At 35.8% G+C, this 18,630-nt stretch overlaps 1 protein-coding gene and 1 pseudogene across 2 annotated transcripts; one reads left to right on the top strand and one right to left on the bottom strand.

Annotated features, from left to right (window-relative positions):
* Positions 1-1,669: 1,669 nt before the first annotated feature.
* On the bottom strand, positions 1,670-5,022 carry LOC143551137 (tubby-like protein 8; annotated as a pseudogene). The gene is made up of 9 exons (XR_013138446.1): positions 4,617-5,022; positions 4,098-4,212; positions 3,665-3,841; positions 2,869-2,921; positions 2,676-2,772; positions 2,361-2,450; positions 2,188-2,280; positions 1,901-1,968; positions 1,670-1,831 (listed from the first exon to the last, which is right to left on the bottom strand). The product of XR_013138446.1 is annotated as a tubby-like protein 8 (transcript).
* Positions 5,023-13,686: 8,664 nt separating this feature from the next.
* Positions 13,687-16,353, top strand: LOC143551128 (uncharacterized). Its single transcript, XM_077041637.1, has 5 exons — positions 13,687-13,906; positions 15,140-15,357; positions 15,747-15,875; positions 15,967-16,098; positions 16,192-16,353. The coding sequence occupies exons 1-5, from the start codon at positions 13,687-13,689 to the stop codon at positions 16,306-16,308; spliced, it is 816 nt and encodes a 271-aa protein (XP_076897752.1). The 3' UTR covers positions 16,309-16,353.
* Positions 16,354-18,630: the final 2,277 nt, after the last annotated feature.

Here is an 18,630-nt window from a genome sequence, read left to right as displayed (position 1 = left end):
TCGATTTGCCCAGTGGGCAAGCTTTCGAACCAGACACGCGCCGCGCCCGTGAGGCAGCGAGCAAACATGTGACACCATATTGGCATCGTCCAGCTTTCTAGGTTTCCAATGTTGTAAAAACCTTATAAGAAATCGTCTGGATCTGTTGTGCCGTCATATTTGCCCAAACCACTTGGCATCTTGGTTTTGTGCTGATTGGGGGCCTTCGCGATGCGCTCAGTGAATTTTGAATGTTTCACCAAGATGGCTGGTATGTACGGTGTGGTTACATCCACTTGCCCTCTCACTGGTGGGCTGTATGGTGTGTGCAGATCCAGATCGGCTTTGGCTCCAGGCGCCACGTTCATGTGCGCGCGGAGCTGTGAGCCTCCTGCATGAGTATCTCGCGTCCTCCTCATCACACACTTCTTCATCACTAAACTCAGCGTGTTCAGTGTGAACAGAGTGACCCTCTTCCGGCGCGCGCCCCCTTCTTGTTCCATGAACGGTTTGCTTATCAAACGCTAGCCTTTGTGTTAAGTAGGCTAACTTTTTTTGTTTGACCATCTCATTGTACTTGTCCATAGACGTCGTTGCTCGTTTATGAGCCATTCTTTAGGGTCATTGGTTTCATCTTCTGGACCCATTGGTCCTTTTTGTTTCGCGCCGGTAAGATTTTGGAACGTGAGATCGTCTGGAGGAGTTTCAGTCTGGCCATGAGGAGTTGTGATGAAGGGATGGTTACTGGTGGTGCGCGTAGAATCACGCGGCACCCTCAGAAACTGCTGTCCCTCATTAACATCCTCACGTTCAATATCCTCCAGAACTTGATCGCTGTTACGAACACCAGAAGCCATGGTGAAAAATTTTTTTTTTTAGAGATCTGATGAGATTTTGTTGCCGTTGTAACAGGTGATGGCGCCAATGAAGAAACGTGGATCGACTCACTGGTAGACGATCTACTTTCCTCGGGTGTGATTATGCTATTTCACCGATGGTTCTCTGGGATCTGGATTCTTCCACCTACAAAATGAACAGCACCGTAAACTTACCCCTCAGAAAGGGACAGAGGGGTCCTCTTTGGGGTAACCTTCCGGTGTGAGAATAAGAGATTTGTAGGATAAGATAATAATATCCGAGTAAGGAGATTGGAGTGTATTGCTTAATATAGCTGAATACTGTGTGACAGGGCATACCTCTCCTTGTGGAGTTGATGTGGTATTTATAGTGCTAGGGTTTCCAATGATACCTTCTGGAAGGTTGTCTGACGTGCACAATCAAGGTTGCCCTAATCCTGATTGGGATAAGGATGAGGTTGATTATGTGCATGTGTGATACGCGCCTATCCTGAGGATGCGCGAGGTCTTCTCTTTATTCTCACGCGCAGATGTTTCATGCGCAGATGTGATATGCACAAGCATGTGATATGCGCCACGCGCGGATGCGCCACGCGCAGATGTGATACGCGTGAGCATATGTGGTGCGTGAGCATATGATACGCGTGAGCATATGTGGTGCGTGAGCATATGTGATATGCGAGCATGTGATGCATGAGCATATGTGATATGCGCCATGCGCATAGGTTTTGGCTTTGTGCCTTCATAATGTCTTGATTTCAAGCCTCTTGTCTGTATCTTGTGGGTTGACCCGCCTCGCTCGGTGTTGAGGCGGGTACATACCTCTTCAATCATCATAAGGAATGGTAAGTAATTAAAAGCAAAAATATTACTTTCATTTCAAATTTTGAGTCGATAGAAGCCAAGCATATGGTGAAGGCAAGCATATGGTGAAGCTTTGAGTCGATAGAAGCCAAGCATATGGTGAAGGCTTGATATAACCAGTTAGCGGGTATCTGAAAACCAAACGCGGTTTATAATTATTTGAAGATATAGTTATAAATAATCTTGCAGCTCTTTTTTACCTGTAGTCCATCACATATTTGGATTTTGCCACCCTCCCAAGTTGCAAAATTGTTTGTCTTCCATCTTTCTGAACAAAATAAAACATGAATTTATATAAGGTTCATCAATTCCACATTTTAGAGGCGATTTTCGACCAATTTACCTATGAACAAGTTAACTAGAATTATTGTTATAACATGAGTTTTGCAACTACATTTAACCAAACCAACCTGACTTGCTATAACATAAGTTTTGCAACTATACCGCCTGACAATTTTATTAATATTCGAAGGAAAGTCGAGTTTACCTCCATGGTTAACTAGAAATTCTTGACGGAACTCTGGATTTTAAGCCCCGCTTTTCCCCTATTTCTGAAATCCAACTCTTATTGCTTCGTAATCTGAAGCCGAACATGATATTTAGCCGATAATATTTATTTTTCTCGAAACTATTTAGCTTTAAGATTAATTTGAACTTTACATTGTTGTAGTGTGGAACTTTTGAATACAGCTGATGCACTCTATCCATTCTCTCTTCCCAGTTTTTAGCTAGCCCATTTATATGTTGTGCCTGAACAAAAGTATCTAATATTAGACCCATTATTCGTTGTAATATTTATAAACAAATGCAATCATATTATTGTTTGGATAGTATACTTTTGTATCACTCTTGGCAGTTTGACACTAATTGATCATAAAATCAGAAAGAGTAAGCTTTGGACCAAAAAATTTTTTGGGCCAAACCAGTCTGACCCGACCCGGCCCGTTTTATGCGTGACCCAGCAAGCCTATTTACCTGAGCTGTATTCTTCAACTGCATAGATTGGTGTTTGGGAAGCCATGCCTTCATGCTCCTATAACTTCCTGACCATGTTGCTATTGTAGGCACAAATCTGTAATAAAAGAGGTTTAAAGACATTAGTAAATAAGTTCAAAGTATGAATTTATGACCATCTGAATTTTGAAATGTGAAAAGAGATGGAACTTACGAAACCATCGCTAAAAGTTTAGATTGTTTGGTCACCGGGTTAAGTCGCCTTCCCTAGACCAAAAAAAATAACGTGTCAATAAAGATAGCATAAATAATAATGTTGCATAATAGTCTTTAAACGTGTAAGGGTGTAACTGACTAGGCTCACCAATACCCCGCTAGTTTAGCGAAATTTCATAAACACCCTTTAGGTGAAAATTTTTAATTGATCGGATAAAACACAACTCAAAAGTCTCAAATCAAAACAATAATAATCAAACGAGTCACAATAAAGTTAAGATAAACAATAATCACTTGACTCACCAATACCCTGCTAGTTTAGCGAAATTTCATAAACACTCTTTAGATGAAAATTTGTATTTGATCGGATAAAACACAACTCAAAGTCTCAAATCAAAAAAATAATAATCAAACGAGTCAATAAAGTTGCATAATAATCTTTAAACGTGTAACTCACTGGCCCACCAATACCCTACTCGTTTAGCGAAATTTCATAAACACCCTTTAGGTGAAGTGTTTTATTTGATCCAATAAAACACAACCCAAATCAAAATAATAATAATAATAATAATAATCAAACTAATCAATAAAATAAAGTTAAGATAAACAATAAAGTTGCATAGTAATCTTTAAACGTGTAACTCACTTGACCCACCAATGCCCTGCTAGGTTAGCAAAATTTAACACACACCTTAGGTGAAAGCTTTTTTGGTCCGATACAACACAACCCAAATCAACAACTAATAATCAAACGAGTCAAAGTGGCATAGTAACAATTGTTGAGAAAATGTTACCTGATCCCATATATGATATTTGGAACCCATGAGATTGGCAGTCACACTCCCTACAAAACTGTCATCTGCACAACATAATATCCCTTTCGTATTCTGCGCAATTATGAATTCGGATCTTCGGTTGTGACGCCTATGATAAGCAACAGCAAGTTTCCTGTTTTGTCTTCCTTGACCCTCCTACATATAATTAATCACATATATGATATTTGGAACCCATGAGATTGGCAGTCACACTCCCTACAAAACTGTCATCTGCACAACATAATATCCCTTTCGTATTCTGCGCAATTATGAATTCGGATCTTCGGTTGTGACGCCTATGATAAGCAACAGCAAGTTTCCTGTTTTGTCTTCCTTGACCCTCCTACATATAATTAATCACAAAACATCAACATTATAAAATCATTTTAATTACTAGAACCTTAAAGCTTACATCTGTATAGAGTGTGTAAACACTCCCACCATTTAACCCTTCAACTGATTTTTCCTTCACAATGATACATGTACACCTTCCAATATCCACCGGTAACGGTCTACATAACAAAGACCTGAAAATAAACATACACTTTGTTAATTGATTATTATTTCTTGAAATGAATTAATAAGTTATGAATAATAATAATAATAATAATACTAATGATGATGATAGGGTGAGATCCGATACAAGTAAAATTAACCGGTTAAACATACAAATAATAGTAATTATTATTCTACAGTTTTGAACTAAATAATAACACCAAATAAGCAATCAAAAACGCCTTTTTAATTTTTCAAAAAGTTATAAGTAGACTAAAATAAGCAATCCCAAACACCCTGAACTACATTATTAAAAATTACTCTATTTGAAAAACTGTAAGTACTACATTGTTAGGATAATTACTCTAGTTATTTGTTCTTAATAATAATAATAATAATAACAACAACAATAATAATAAAGGTTCTTAATACACACCTATTAGGAATTGTAGACCAAGATGAAGCAGGAGCGGATTCCGAATCTGAATAATCCCAAATATTCCCCGAATTATTTTTGCTCGAATCAACCGGTTCATAAAACCCCAACCCAAAATTCGGGTTCGGGTCATTCAACTGCATACAAAGCTGCAACGAAGACGGCTTCCACGCTCGATCCTTCACCCGAGACTTCGCCATAGGCGGTTGTTTTGACACAAGAATATTAGACTCCACATTCTCCTTATCCACACCCGGGTGTAAACTCTTTTTAACCCTATTCGGTTCCGAATTCTCTTTATCATCCGACCGATTTTGACAGTTGTTGACCTCTGCGAGTAAGGCGGTGTCATTTTTGGATTGTGACATTATTGAGAAACTGTAACGGGTTGGTATGAGAGTCCGGATGTTATAAAGTTATATTAAGGTAAGAAATTTGAATTTGAAACATGTTGGGAAGTGAGTTTAAAACGTTGTTGGATTTATGTGTGTGTAGTTTGGTTACAAATAACGGTAACATATATTTGGAATGTGTGCGTCCATAAAGCAGGAATAATATTTGAACAGGTAAATAGGTTGGTGTGTAATTAATGTTAGGTGGGGTCACAAGTTATTATTATATGTTCTAGTAAAAGAATTCAATTATTGAAATGATTTTGTCTAAAGGTATAGTAAAAATTGTGTACGAAAAATGAGAGAAATTTGGGATTTTAACTTGTAGGTTAACTTTGGTAAAATGTTTGTATGTGTAGTGAAGTAGATTTTTGAAAACTACTTTGGTTCTTTTATAAAAAGTAAATATATGTTTGTAAGTGTTTGCATGTATATCTTTGCGTGTTTCTATTTGTTTGTTCCTTCAGATACTTTTTACAAAACAAATATAAATTCATGTTGCTTGTTCTGGAAAAAAAATTACCTTGAACATAAAGGAGTAAACATGTTTGTTTTTAATTAAATTTTTGTACAAATCTTTTTTTCTTAATAGGAAATCACATATATGGATCCAAATCAAAATTTCGCTACTTTTAAGGTCTGAATAAAATATTATGTTTGTTAATTTATTTGTGCAATTTGAACAGAGAACAAATTTTATACTCAAATTGATGATCTCTAGGTCATAGAAGAGGCTCTAAATTTTGGTTCAACCAGTTATTTGAAATAATGTATCACTTTTACATTTAAATAATAAAACTTAAACTTTATTATGATTGGTATTTTTTTGAAATGATTATAGTCTAAAACAAAGATGAGAGAACTTATTTTGATTGTGGAAGATGTAGAGAAAATTTTCCAATGATAGAGTGAGATACTCAAATTAATCTAAATTTTTTAAAAATTTCCAATAATAGTTCAAACAAAACTTACAGAGGCGCAACATTGGTTCCCGTCGACGTATTTCGGCCACCACTAAAATAATGACACGTGTAAAGAGTCTGATCCCACCCGATGATTTTCGGATCTAATCCATCTCCTCCGTGAGTTTTTGGTATGAAAAACGTCTCCGCCAAAGCCATCTCTTCCGTGATGTTTGGTCCTATTTTCATCTCCTCTGTGAGTTTTCAAAAAACATCAAAAATTTTGCTTTTTTGAATTTCGTCTGACCAGACGACTTTCATATGAATTTCGTCTTTGGAGACTAATTTCAAAAACATGCATGTATCCCCACATTTCTTCCCCACCACTTTTATCTTCACCAAACCTTCAAAACATAGAGTAATCCCTTTTTGGTATCGATTCTGGGACCATGAGGTTGTTTTCACATGTTATAGTCAATAACAAAGCATATACTCATGGATCCTGATATGGTGCCTGCTAAGTAATTCACAAGTAACTCAAAATTTTCATTCTTCTACTTGAGAGCAACCTAAAGATTATGCATATCCCCGTAGATCCTAAGGTGTATGCATGTTTTTTGAAATTCGTCTTCAAAGACGAAATTCACGTGAAATTCGTCTTTGAAGACGAATTTCAAAAAAACACAATCTTCGATATTTTTTGAAAACTCACGGAGGAGAAGAAAATATGACCTAACATCACGGATAAGATGGTTTTTGCGAAGACTTTTTCATACCGAAAATAACGAAGGAGACGGATTTAATCAGAAAGTTATCAGTCGGGGTCAGACTCTTTACACACGTCAGTATTTTAGTGGCGACCGAAATCCATTGACGGGGGAAACCAAATGCGGCGCCTCCATGAGTTTTGCTTGGACTATTATGGGAATTTTTTGGAAATTTGAATTAATTTGGGTTTCTCTCTCCCATTTGACTTATTTTGAAAAGTTTTCCAAAGATGTATATTCTGCTTTAGCACATAATCATACCATGACATGTCTTTTAGGCACACTACATTTTCTATGATATCGTATGTACGCATCTCTTGTTTTTAGTTTCTATCTGTGAGTCTATCCAGTGGCGAAGTTTGGACGAAAATATCAATGTGGCTGGACTCAATACGTATAAAAAGAATCATAAATCGTGGTGGCCAAGCTCAAGCTTGTTGTATGAAAAAGCATAAATTTACCCTACTAGCAAAAAACAGTGGTGAATCTTATGCACATTTACTGATTTACATATATATTAACCGTTTGGTCACTAAAGTGTAAAGATTCACTTGACCCAATCATAAAATATGGACGCCTTGGTTCTTAATTGGCCCATTTTAAAACACTTAAAACATATCTATTTAGATGTATTATATCTTTTAGAACCAATTTTAAGTTTATCATTATTGACGATTGACATCCCGTCTCATAAAGTCGAACTCGAATATTAAGGGTTGGTTTCAACAAGGTGGCTCAAACCCTTTTATGAGCCTAAAGTGGAAAAAAATTTCCAAGGCATTTAAAAGATAGGTTCACACTTGCGAAATTCATTTTCATGAGATGTAAAGAACATTAAAAAACGAAGTTGGGAACTATGAGACTTGAACTTGCACCTGTCACACCCCAACCTAAGGCGGAAATGCCGGGGCGTGATCCGATTGCTCACAGCTCGAAGATACTATCATAATTATAAATGACAATATCTAATTAATTATTTTATTCAAATAATACACACAATAATCAAATACAACAAAACCATTCAAATAAATAAGTACAATCATTTAAATTTAAGTTTGTCTTCAATATCTAATTAATTATTTTATTCAAATAATACACACAATAATCAAATACAACAAAACCATTCAAATAAATAAGTACAATCATTTAAATTTAAGTTTGTCTTCAATATAACTCTAAGTGTGTTCATCTTTCAACTCAGACAACCTGCATATGTGTAGAAAATGGAGTTTTGTCAACAAACATGTTGAGTGAGTTTACCACCAATTTTGACACCAAAAATAATGTTAATATAATAAATAAGCAAAACGTAATAAATGCGGTTATGAAATCAAACCATAAGCAAATAAGTTGTTGACAAAACCATTGCCAAGCGAATCGGGCTCCGGTAAATCAACCATGAGCAAATAAATAGAACAAGACCGTTCCCAAGCGAATCGGGCGGTGGTCGATAGAATGAGAACCCTCTCCAAGGGGATATGTCAAACGATTGCATACAAAAACAAATAAACACATAACAAGTAGATTTGATTAATCACACACAATTACACGTTTGCTATTTGTTGATATGTATGTATAGATATGTATATATGTAGTATGATATGCGCATATGTCCCCAAAACGATTTAGAAAACTGAGTAAAATAGGGGAATGATAAAACTCACCTTAGATGGAAGGCAAGTGAATATAATTAAAAATAAACGAGTAAACGGATAAGCGAGTCGTCCAATACGCGTCAAACGAGATAATTAATCAGAACCTGAAACTTTGTGATATGAAACTATAAATAAAAAAGAACTTAATGCCGCTAGAATCAATCCAAACGGATCAGTAGAACTCTAGTTATGTTGAATTAAACGTTTAAGCGAGCTGGTACTGACCAGAATCCGAACAGCGAGTCGGAAGTCGGGTTTTGGTCAGTAGCCTTAAAATCACGTTACGAGAATAAAAGTCTTCTGGACCGAACGTTGAATCCGACCAGAAGTACGAGAAAACAGATAGTCAAACTTGTTGACTATTTTGCCCTTTAACGAGTTTTAAACGAATTGACCAGTCAATACCCTTCAACCACCGAAATTAATTGAAGTTTATTGACTAGGGAATATATATATGAATGTTTCCTATGTTTACAACTTACCCGAAAAGTGAATGGATCGATGAGAAACGGAAGTCAAAGGTCGGTGCATAAGTAAAGTCAACCGTTTATGAGTGTATCTTCAACAATAGTGCAAAAACCGAAGAAGATGATGAAGGTTGGAGGTAGGTGACGGCTAGGAATTGTGAATTAGGGTTTAGGGATGATTTGTGGTAGAGAAATAATGATATGTTTATATAGGATACACCAAAATCGAACTAAATATGGTAACTTACTCGTTTTAGAACTAGATGGGCCTTTAATGATCAAATCAACATTATAACCAGTAAATTTCGTTATTGATCAAGGGTTAATGAGTATGAACATGTATCTAAGATATATTAGTCTTCTTGGATCTTAAAACATTCGATTATGTCCTAAAATAAGCGATTTCGGGCCAAAAACGAACTAGGAAACAATAATAAACGAAACGAGCTGTGCAGGTAGCCCATAGCGCCGCGTGGTGGGCCTAGGCCACCCCACCACGTGGTGTTCCGGCCAAAAGGATGAAAATATCATCATTTGTCAACTTTAGTCCTTATAGTTTGGATTTAGGTCATATAACGAACTTTTTATGCATAGTTTAAGATTGAACAACATATAAAGTATAAGGGGCCTAAAGTGAAAATTATAAACTTAATTATTTATAAACACTTGATTTTCAATAATAATAAAGGTCTAAAAATGTTTCGTTCGTAAACGAATACGGGTTTAAAAAATTCGAAATGTTACAGCATTCTTCAAAACCAAACGTAGAGTCTTATCACTATACTAAAGGTGTGTTTTAGACATTTTGGTTTTTAACTCACAGAGTAAACCTAATATACACTGAATACGCATCTACATATATTTAAAAATAGGGCCTTATTCAAGTGTAGAGATGCATAATCGGGTATTTTCAGGAACCGGAACCGATGCTGGGTATGGTCAACAAAGGTCAAAACCGGGTCCGGTAGAAACCGATTCTGGTTATAGTCGAGTGTTTGACCGGTTTCCCGGGTTTTGAGTAGGGTAGGGTCAGGTTTTAACCGGGTATTTCCGGTTCTGGTTTCGGCGGGTCTGGGTACGCCTCCGGTGAGAAACCCTATACCTGGTCGTACTTGCGGGTCGGGTACGGATGGGAATCCGTTCCTGGTCGGGTCCGGAACAAGGTATTTTGTGCACCTCTATTCAAGTGGGTGTTAAAGCTAGACATGCACAAATTGGGTTTTATCCCCAAGCGGTGGCGAGGCTTGTGCTTCGTCACGGACCCAAAAAATTTTGGGTCGACGATTCGGTTCGTGTTGGTGGTTCAATTCAGGGCGAATCTGTCACACCCCGACCAAAGGCGGCGGAACATGCCGAGGTGTAACGATTGTCCATAAGCACATGACACTAATTAAAGTGACAGTATTTAATAAACTCATTTCATTTCACAACATCGAAAATGTCACATAACAATTATCCATAAAATAACCATAAACAAGATATCACAAAATATGGCAAATTGATATTGTTCATTTTTACTAATATCCTAAGGTCTTTGATGTCGTTTTCTTCACAATCATAAATCAACCAAAATGCAAACCTGCAACATTTCATAAAATAAAGTTTGTCAACACAAAGGTCGGTGAGCAATTCATAAGTTTAATCATATTAGTATATAATAAAGATAGCCACAAAACTTGCATACGAAACGATAAATAAAAGTGGTAATTTGGATAAATAGATATCGCTAAACACATTAGCGACACCTAGCTATAAGGGGATGCCAAATAGTCTAGGATTTTATAGTTATCGTTAATTGCATTACGTTGACGACACCTTGCTATAAGGGGATGCCAAATAGTCTAGGATTTTATAGTTCCACCAACCAAAAGCGATAAACACATAGGCATATAAGCATAGAACACCAAATCGAGCAATTATTTAGGTAAAGTATACAACTACGTTTGTGTTTTAAGATTCAAATATAAAGCATTTTGTTGAATAAGTATGAAATGTCACCCCCAAAATAAAAGATGGAAAATGGGGTATGAAGTACTCACCTTCAAGTGGTAAATTTGAAAGATGATAATTTGGAGATTTGTCGGAACGACGAGTTTAACGCACAATGCCTAAAAAGAAAAGAAGTCTTGAATTTAGAAAGGTTGTCTTGAAGGTCTTTAAACAAAATAAATGTTGAGAAATGTAAATAATTAAAGTTCAAGGTTTAAAATGTGACTATTTAAGAATTTATAATAATAACCCTTTAAAAATGTAAGTTTGCTCGAAACCGGGTTAAAGTATCTAACCTTAATATTTACTCAACCTATGTTAAGTAATAAGATGGGTAAAATGCAAGAATGCAAATCCCTTTGGAATAAAGATACTAAAATGGGTTTTTTTTATCGAGTGTTCGGATTGTCGGTTCGGGTCTTGATAATTGGTCAAACCCAAAGTCAACTTTCCAAAATATTGAATGTTATGAGATAACTCAATAAAATTTAATAAGACTTAACCAAGTATGTAGTTCCATTGTTTTAGAACTAACAACGCACGTTAAGCGAGTGTTCGGTTTTGTCGGTCCAAACTTTGTTATGAGATCAAGTTGGATCCAACATTTCCAAGTACTTAAGAAAATATTTAAAAATCAATTTGTAACTATTTTTAAAGAAATATACAAGTCTTGATGGCTAAAAAAACACATTTGTGTGTCTTAAGCGAGCAAGAATCGGTTTGGTTCAGTTTCCATCTCACAACAAGTTCATAGATGGTTTCCACATGTCCAAACACTAAAGAACTTGTATAATAATGTACAAATAAAAAAAAATACCAAAAGTTAACAATAAAGTCTTTAAACAAAAGTTCGGTTTTCGGTTCGGATCGTGTTTCGGGTTAAGACCGCGGTAAGATTCTACAAACCCATAACCATAGAATTTGTAAAAATGATTTTAGAAACTTAGATCTAACACTAAGTATGTTTAAACAAACAAAACTAGTAACAAAGTTCGGTTTACGGTTTAGAGTTATTTACGGTTAAACCGAAGCATAGACTTTTAAAAACCCATAACCATGGAACTTGTAAACATGACCAACAAACTAAAATAAGCAAGATTAATATGTATGAACAAGTTATATAGATGTATATATATCAAGGACACGAAGTCCTCCATGAAGCCTTGCCTTATGGGGTCCGAAACCTCACCGACCGGAATCGGAGAAGTAACTACCAAAGGTAAACAAGGGGTGTATATTATATATATGTTGCACAACCATAAACAAGTATTAATAAGGCTACATAAACTAATTAAGATGAAAGACAAAAATCATTCAAGAACACTTAAGAAGATAACCTTGAATCTTTGATGTTTGAGAGAGTTTTTTTTTTGGAGTTGTAGCAAGGGAAAATGAAGAGGAAATGTGGTGTATATATAGGGTAATGTTGGTGGTCAAATATGGGTGTGAGACACAAGAGTTTTCATGCAAAATGGATCAAGACAAAAACACAAAACAACAAAAAAATAAATAAATAAATAAAAATAAAAATAGGATGTTTTCAAGACCCAACAAGTGTGAAACAATATTGTAACATAAATCCATCATTTTGATTATAACATAAGCTTCGGTTTACAAATCGGGTCGGTTTACATAATAAACAAATACAAAAACGAATACAAACAAGACCCGAAATTGACAAATGTCACAGGATCGAACAATATGATATCTATATCTATTTTTTTTTTCATTCATTCAAACGATTGTTCTTACAATTAAAAAAACTAAATATTTTTTAACTAACAAAGACCTAAAATATTCATAATAATGCGAGAGCCGAGAGGAAGGGTGAGTACCTTAGAAGAAGAATTACAAAGCAGCTCGACGAACTTTAAGATTTTTGAATTCCTCAATTATGGATTCTGAGTAAAATGTTTCGGTAATTTCTTTTTCCATGTAAACCATCAAGCTATTCGCGAGATACTCATCTGACATCTTATTTCGAAGGCGATTCTTGAATATTTTCATTGTTGAAAACCCCCTTCTCTGTTTTAGTAGAAACTGGAAGTATCAAGATTAAGCGGAACCACTCTATCAACCAAACTAGTTTATAAGACTTTTGCATAAATCAGAAATACTTTAAACACCACTTAGATTGGTATTCTTTGGCATTTCAAAATTAAAATTCTGCAATTGATACTGTAAAAGAGTAATTTCCTACTCCCTAATCAATCCTTGCTCTTTTTTTATGTTTTGTTTAAACAAGTTTTTATTTTTACAAATAGCCCCCTCAATTTTGAGTTTTATAAAAACAAAGTTTTTTACTATTCGACTACTATTTTGTAACTTTTGTTCGTAAAAATTGCGAGGTATAATAAAAAAAATCAAACTATGGGGTATTATATTTAAAAAAAAATCAGTAGTCCGGTTGCATTTTGGAAAAATTAATCGGGGTGACCGCGCTTAATACCTATAAAAATTTTTAGAAAAAAATCACCAAATTTACCCTACTAACAGAAAAAGCTGCAGTGATCGGGGCTACCCATGTCTCTAAAGAGCTTCGCCCTTGTGACCCAACCGGATCAGGTTTAAAACCAGTATAGGGGCAAGAAGGTGCAGCCCAATCAAATCGGTCAGGATCATACGAATAACTATTTTTTTTTGGCTTGTTTTCCAAATCAGGTCGGGTCCAAACCAGTTTGAGGGAATCGGATTACGAACTGGTAAAATTTGAGCCAAACTCATTTGAGCTGCAACCGGTCGATTGGGGCTGAACCGGGATTTTCCAATAAGCCCATCCCATTGACCCGACACAAACAGGTATATGGGTTGTCTTCGTGGCTCTCTGTTACCACTGGCACTGCAACTCACTTTTAAACAAACTACTCTTCTAAACTCCAGTCTTCAACAATACCTTCCATGGCTGCTACGAGTACAACTGCCACTAAAGTAATACCCTCAATCATTGTAGGCAGTGGGCGTGTCGGCACAGCCTTACAGAAACTGGGCGTCGGCGATGATTTTCTGGTGAAACGAGGCGAATCTGTTCCAGTTGATTTCCCAGGCCCGATATTAGTGTGCACCCGTAACGATGATCTGGATGCTGTGCTTCACTTCACTCCCCAGTCCCGTTGGAATGGTAACATAATAATAATAATAATAATAATAATAATAATAATAATAATAATAATAATAATTCTATATTTTGTTGTTGTTATTATTATTCCTATTATAATCGAGCTCTAGCTTGAAAAAACAACTCATGAGCTCGGCCTTTAAAAAAATGAGCTCCAAACTAGCCAAGCTCGAGCTCGAGCTCTCGTAAGTGAAAACGAGCTCGGCTCATTTACACCTCTAATTTTCTTCAATATCCATGCATAATTTAAGAGTTTAAATGATATGAGCCGAGCTAGGCTAGGCTTGAGCTCGGTTCGGGCTTGGATCATTTATTAGTTATAAATTAATTAATGTACATGATTATTTACTTTTATATGTTGAGTAAAAAACTTAAACGAGTGTAAGCTCAGCTCAAGCTCCTATGTAGTACCTTACATGAGTAAGGGTCGGCTCGAGCTTGGCTGTTAAGTGTGAAGTTACTACATTGAAGCTTAAAAGACTTGAAACTTAAAATACACAAGGCTCATTAAGGCTCGACCAGTCTAAACGATCTTCCCATACAAAGCTTGAGCTAAGGCCTGATAACTAAACGAGCTTATTTGTGGCTCGGGCTCGATCGGCTTGTTTCGAGCTTTTTATCGATCAGATTTTGGGCCGCCCAGATCGTTTGCACCCATACTGCATATTATGCTTTACAAGTTAAAATAGTTCATGGAACCAGTATTGTGGCTGTGCATTTTAATCTGCTATAGTAAACCAGCTGCAAATTTTGATTGTGATTCTGCTGTTTCGAGTTGTGATAATCAGATTGATTGCTAAATCTGCTCATGCTTTTGTGATAATCGATTAGTCTGCTGTAATAAGTAATAAGATAACCACATTTGCTTCTGCTGTGATTTGGCAATTCTGCTTACTTAGTGAGTTACTTGGTCCAGACCAGTCCCAACGGGTCATGCATAATAATATTATGACCCCAATTTCTATAAACGTGCTTTTGAAAAGACTTTGTTTTGCTATTCAAAAAGGGCTAGCGGACAGTCTGTTGCCCGTTTGCCTTTGATTTTGATATAAACGCTACTCTTCAAGTTTTATATATTTTAAGGTCAAGACCAGATGAGCAACTTGAATTAGCAACTTTAGTAAACAGATAATCAATCATAAGCATTTTGCTTGAAACCTGAGAAATAAAGCAGTTTTAGTAATCAGAATCAGATGACTGCTGTACATCTTATAATGAATCATAACAATCTAGCAGATTTGGTGTTTTTCCAGAACGGGATGCTGGAGCCATGGCTCCAAAGCAAAGGTCTTGATGATGCTAACCAAGTTTTGGCATATTTTGCTATTTCTAAGCTCGGTGAACCCCCTGTGGACGGTATAACCGATACCAATCCCGAGGGGTTAACTGCAGCTTTTGGCAAATGGAGTTCTGCTGTTGCTGCTAGGTTACACGCAGGCGGTCTTTCTTGCAAGGTATTTAATAAGTAGTTTTAAAATCCTAAGACTATGCGTAGTGGGTGATAAGTTGGTGGTTTTTTGGGCGACAATGGGCTACAGCACCGCCCTTCTAGGCGATATTCCCGCGATAAGTGTGGGTGGGTGGGGGGGACATAGATTTGTCTCTCGGATGTGTTATGAAAATAATAATAAAAAATTAAAAAGGGGGCGACAAAGGGCTATAACACCACTACACCCCTAAAATGAAAATCGCCCCTCTGCTGATGTGTTGCCACGTGTCGAACCACCCCCCCCCCCCACACACACACACAGAGTTTGTAGCCCTCCACCACACATAGCGTAATCGTTGATAATTTTGACTTTATTTGATCTGAATTTTGGTTTTGTAAAAATATGGAAACCAGGTTCTTGAGAAAGAAGCTTTTCAGAAGCAAATGCTAGAAAAACTTATATGGATATCAGCATTCATGCTCGTTGGGGCCCGCCATCCTGGAGCCACCGTGGGAGTGGTCGAGAAGGACTATCGTTCTGAGGTAAGATTACCTTCGTCGACATTATAATTCAATTTTGAATTTTCATATTACTACCATATAATTTTAAGCAACAATCATTTACACTTTTCAGGTGAATAGCCTCATTGGTGAGCTGGCAGCAGTAGCAACCGAAGAGAAAGGAGTCGTTTTTGATGAAGGGATTGAGGATCGATTATGTGCTTATGCTCGAGCAGTTTCCCATTTCCCAACGGCCGTGAAAGAGGTAAGCGTCATTCGTAACAATTTTAAGAATGATAATATCAAAGTTAGTTATTGCACTTGATCTGCTATTCACCGAGCGGTCTAAATCTTACAGTTCAAATGGAGAAACGGTTGGTTCTATTCGCTCTCGGAGAAAGCAATTGCTCAAGGGAAACAAGATCCATGTCCTTTGCACACAGCTTGGCTTAAAGAACTAAACATTGTTCAATAAATCATAATGTTTCAACTTTCAGATATAACTATTTATATTAAATAATCATACATTTGACATTTTTGTTCATAAATTGTAACAAATAATAATTTCTCTATAACAAGCATCATCATACAAGTAATGGGAATGAATGAAGAACTTATAGTAACAGTTTTCGTTTGGCGATTGATTCTTTGGCTAATTGTACGCGACAAAGAGCCTTTTGAGTTGGGTTTAAGCCAGAACAAACGTCACCTAAAGTAACCGCGAAATAAAGATAAACCGTGCATAAAACAGTGAGGAGTACGAGGGCGGTTAGCAGGAACCGGTGCCGCCTAACGACGGTTGAGAAGTCACCCAGTTCATCCTCCTTTGTGTGTGGTTTTTTGAATGTGGATGTCGAAAATGCAGTCGTTTGCGATCTACGGTGCGGTGAAGTTATTATGCCCTCTAGAACCATTGTTTGATGATCACTAAACACATATAAGAACCAATTATTGAAAATAATACCAGCAAATAGAGGTGTAGGGGTGTGCTGGGGTCATGTTGGTTGTTTGAGCTTAAACCTAACCAACCACCGAAATTATTAAAATTTCGGTTTTTGTGTTTTTATTATAAATGTTCGTTTTGGTTTTTCGGTTTTGATTATCTTGGTTTTGCATCTGGTACCAAAAAAATTAAAAAGTTAGCCAAAATAACGACTTTCGAAATTTTTCTGTGAGTTAATAATTTATTTGATTATTATTTAATTACTAAAATATTTAAGTAAAACAATATTATTATTATTATTAAAAATTACTTAAAATTCCAAATAAAAAAACATGAAAATTTATAAGTTTCTGTTTCAATTCGGATATATCGTTGGTTTTAATTACACATAAAACTAACTGTACAAAAACATAAAACCAAACCTTCCGTTATTGTTTTGGTTTGATTATATCAATCAGTATTTTTGGTTTCATAGACAGCAGCAAAATAAAGAGGGTAAAGAAACAAACCGGATCTAAATGTTTACCGGAATAGTGATCTGTTAAGTAAAGAAGACGACCAAGGAACAAACTGGATCGAATACGATGGTGGTTGTAGACGCACGCGTCTTCTAGAGTAAAGTAAATAAAGATTTGGGTGGGACACAACACCACGTCACGACGTGCAGCGTCGCTTGGAGGCCTGTGGGGGTCGGGTCGTTTGGATCCAAAGGCCGAATAATATAGACAACTAAATTATATATACTGATTGATGATAGGCCCAATAGTTGAGGGTGTGATGCAAGGGAGATTTGTAAGTTATAAGCCATAGTTACCATCAACAAATTGAATTAACTGAACCGAAACTGAATTAACCAAAAAAACTATATTGAAATAACTAAATCGAAGTATTAATTGACGGTTAATTTTTTGTTTTTTAGAAAAACAGAATTTTCGGCTTCGGTTCGGTTTTCCACTTTTAAAAAACCGAACCGATATGTGTTTTTACTTAAATATTAATACAATTATGTGTGTTTTTTTAGGTGTTAGAACGGAAATAAAACACCAAAAGGATTTACCATTGATGGTGATGAAGATTATGAACATGATGAAGATTGGGAGTAAACTTTGAAGATGAATAAGATGAATAATAAAGATTGGAACTAAACTTTTAGTGTTTTTTTATTAAGAACTTTGTTAAATTTTAAACTCTAGTACTCTTGCAAGTTTGTATTCATTTGGTTCCAGTAATAAATGCCTAATTTTGTTTTTGGATCTAATATGCATTTTCATTTTTGAGGAATTTTTTTGCAATTTATAACCGAACCGAAACCGAAAAAAGCCGAAATACCGATAAATTAAAAGCCGATCGGTTTGTGTATTTGAAAAACCAACTTTTCGGTTTCACCTAAAAACCGAACCGAACCGTGCTCAGCCCTAGTTATGAGTGATTGTGAGTAGGTGAGAGAGAAAAAATATTATATAGGAAAACTAAATTTGAGGTTACACTGTTGACATCGTATAATGTTTAATGTTTTTTAAAAATGGTCATAAGTGAAGAAAAAGAAAAAATAATAATAAATGTATCAAAATGCATTATTTAATTAAATAGAAGATAGACTACGTAATGATTTTTTGTATAATTGTATGAATATGGATAGGGAATGGGAATTGTTACTATTTATGAGTAAATTTAAAAAAAAAACTATTCATAATTTATAATTTTTTAATATTTGTTGAAAATGATTTTGAGTTGAGGAGAAAAAAAAGACAACGATAAAGATATAAAAAAATATTATTTAATTAAAAAGAAGAGAGAAAAAATAGCAATTTTTAGTGTAATTACAAAGGTAGAGATAGAGGATCTGCCAGAAAT

Source organism: Bidens hawaiensis, unplaced genomic scaffold (assembly GCF_021521415.1).
Source record: "Bidens hawaiensis isolate Kalapana, Puna unplaced genomic scaffold, B.hawaiensis_p1.1 tig00001016_1, whole genome shotgun sequence".
NCBI classification, from domain to species: Eukaryota; Viridiplantae; Streptophyta; class Magnoliopsida; order Asterales; family Asteraceae; genus Bidens; species Bidens hawaiensis.
This window is presented reverse-complemented; position numbering and strand designations above follow the sequence as displayed.

Coding starts and splice junctions, on each gene's coding strand:
- LOC143551128 (XM_077041637.1), top strand. CDS start 13,687: ATGGCTGCTACGAGTACAACTGCCACTAAAGTAATACCCTCAATCATT. Junction 15,358..15,746: donor CAGGCGGTCTTTCTTGCAAG/GTATTTAATAAG, acceptor TATGGAAACCAG/GTTCTTGAGAAAGAAGCTTT. Junction 16,099..16,191: donor TCCCAACGGCCGTGAAAGAG/GTAAGCGTCATT, acceptor TAAATCTTACAG/TTCAAATGGAGAAACGGTTG.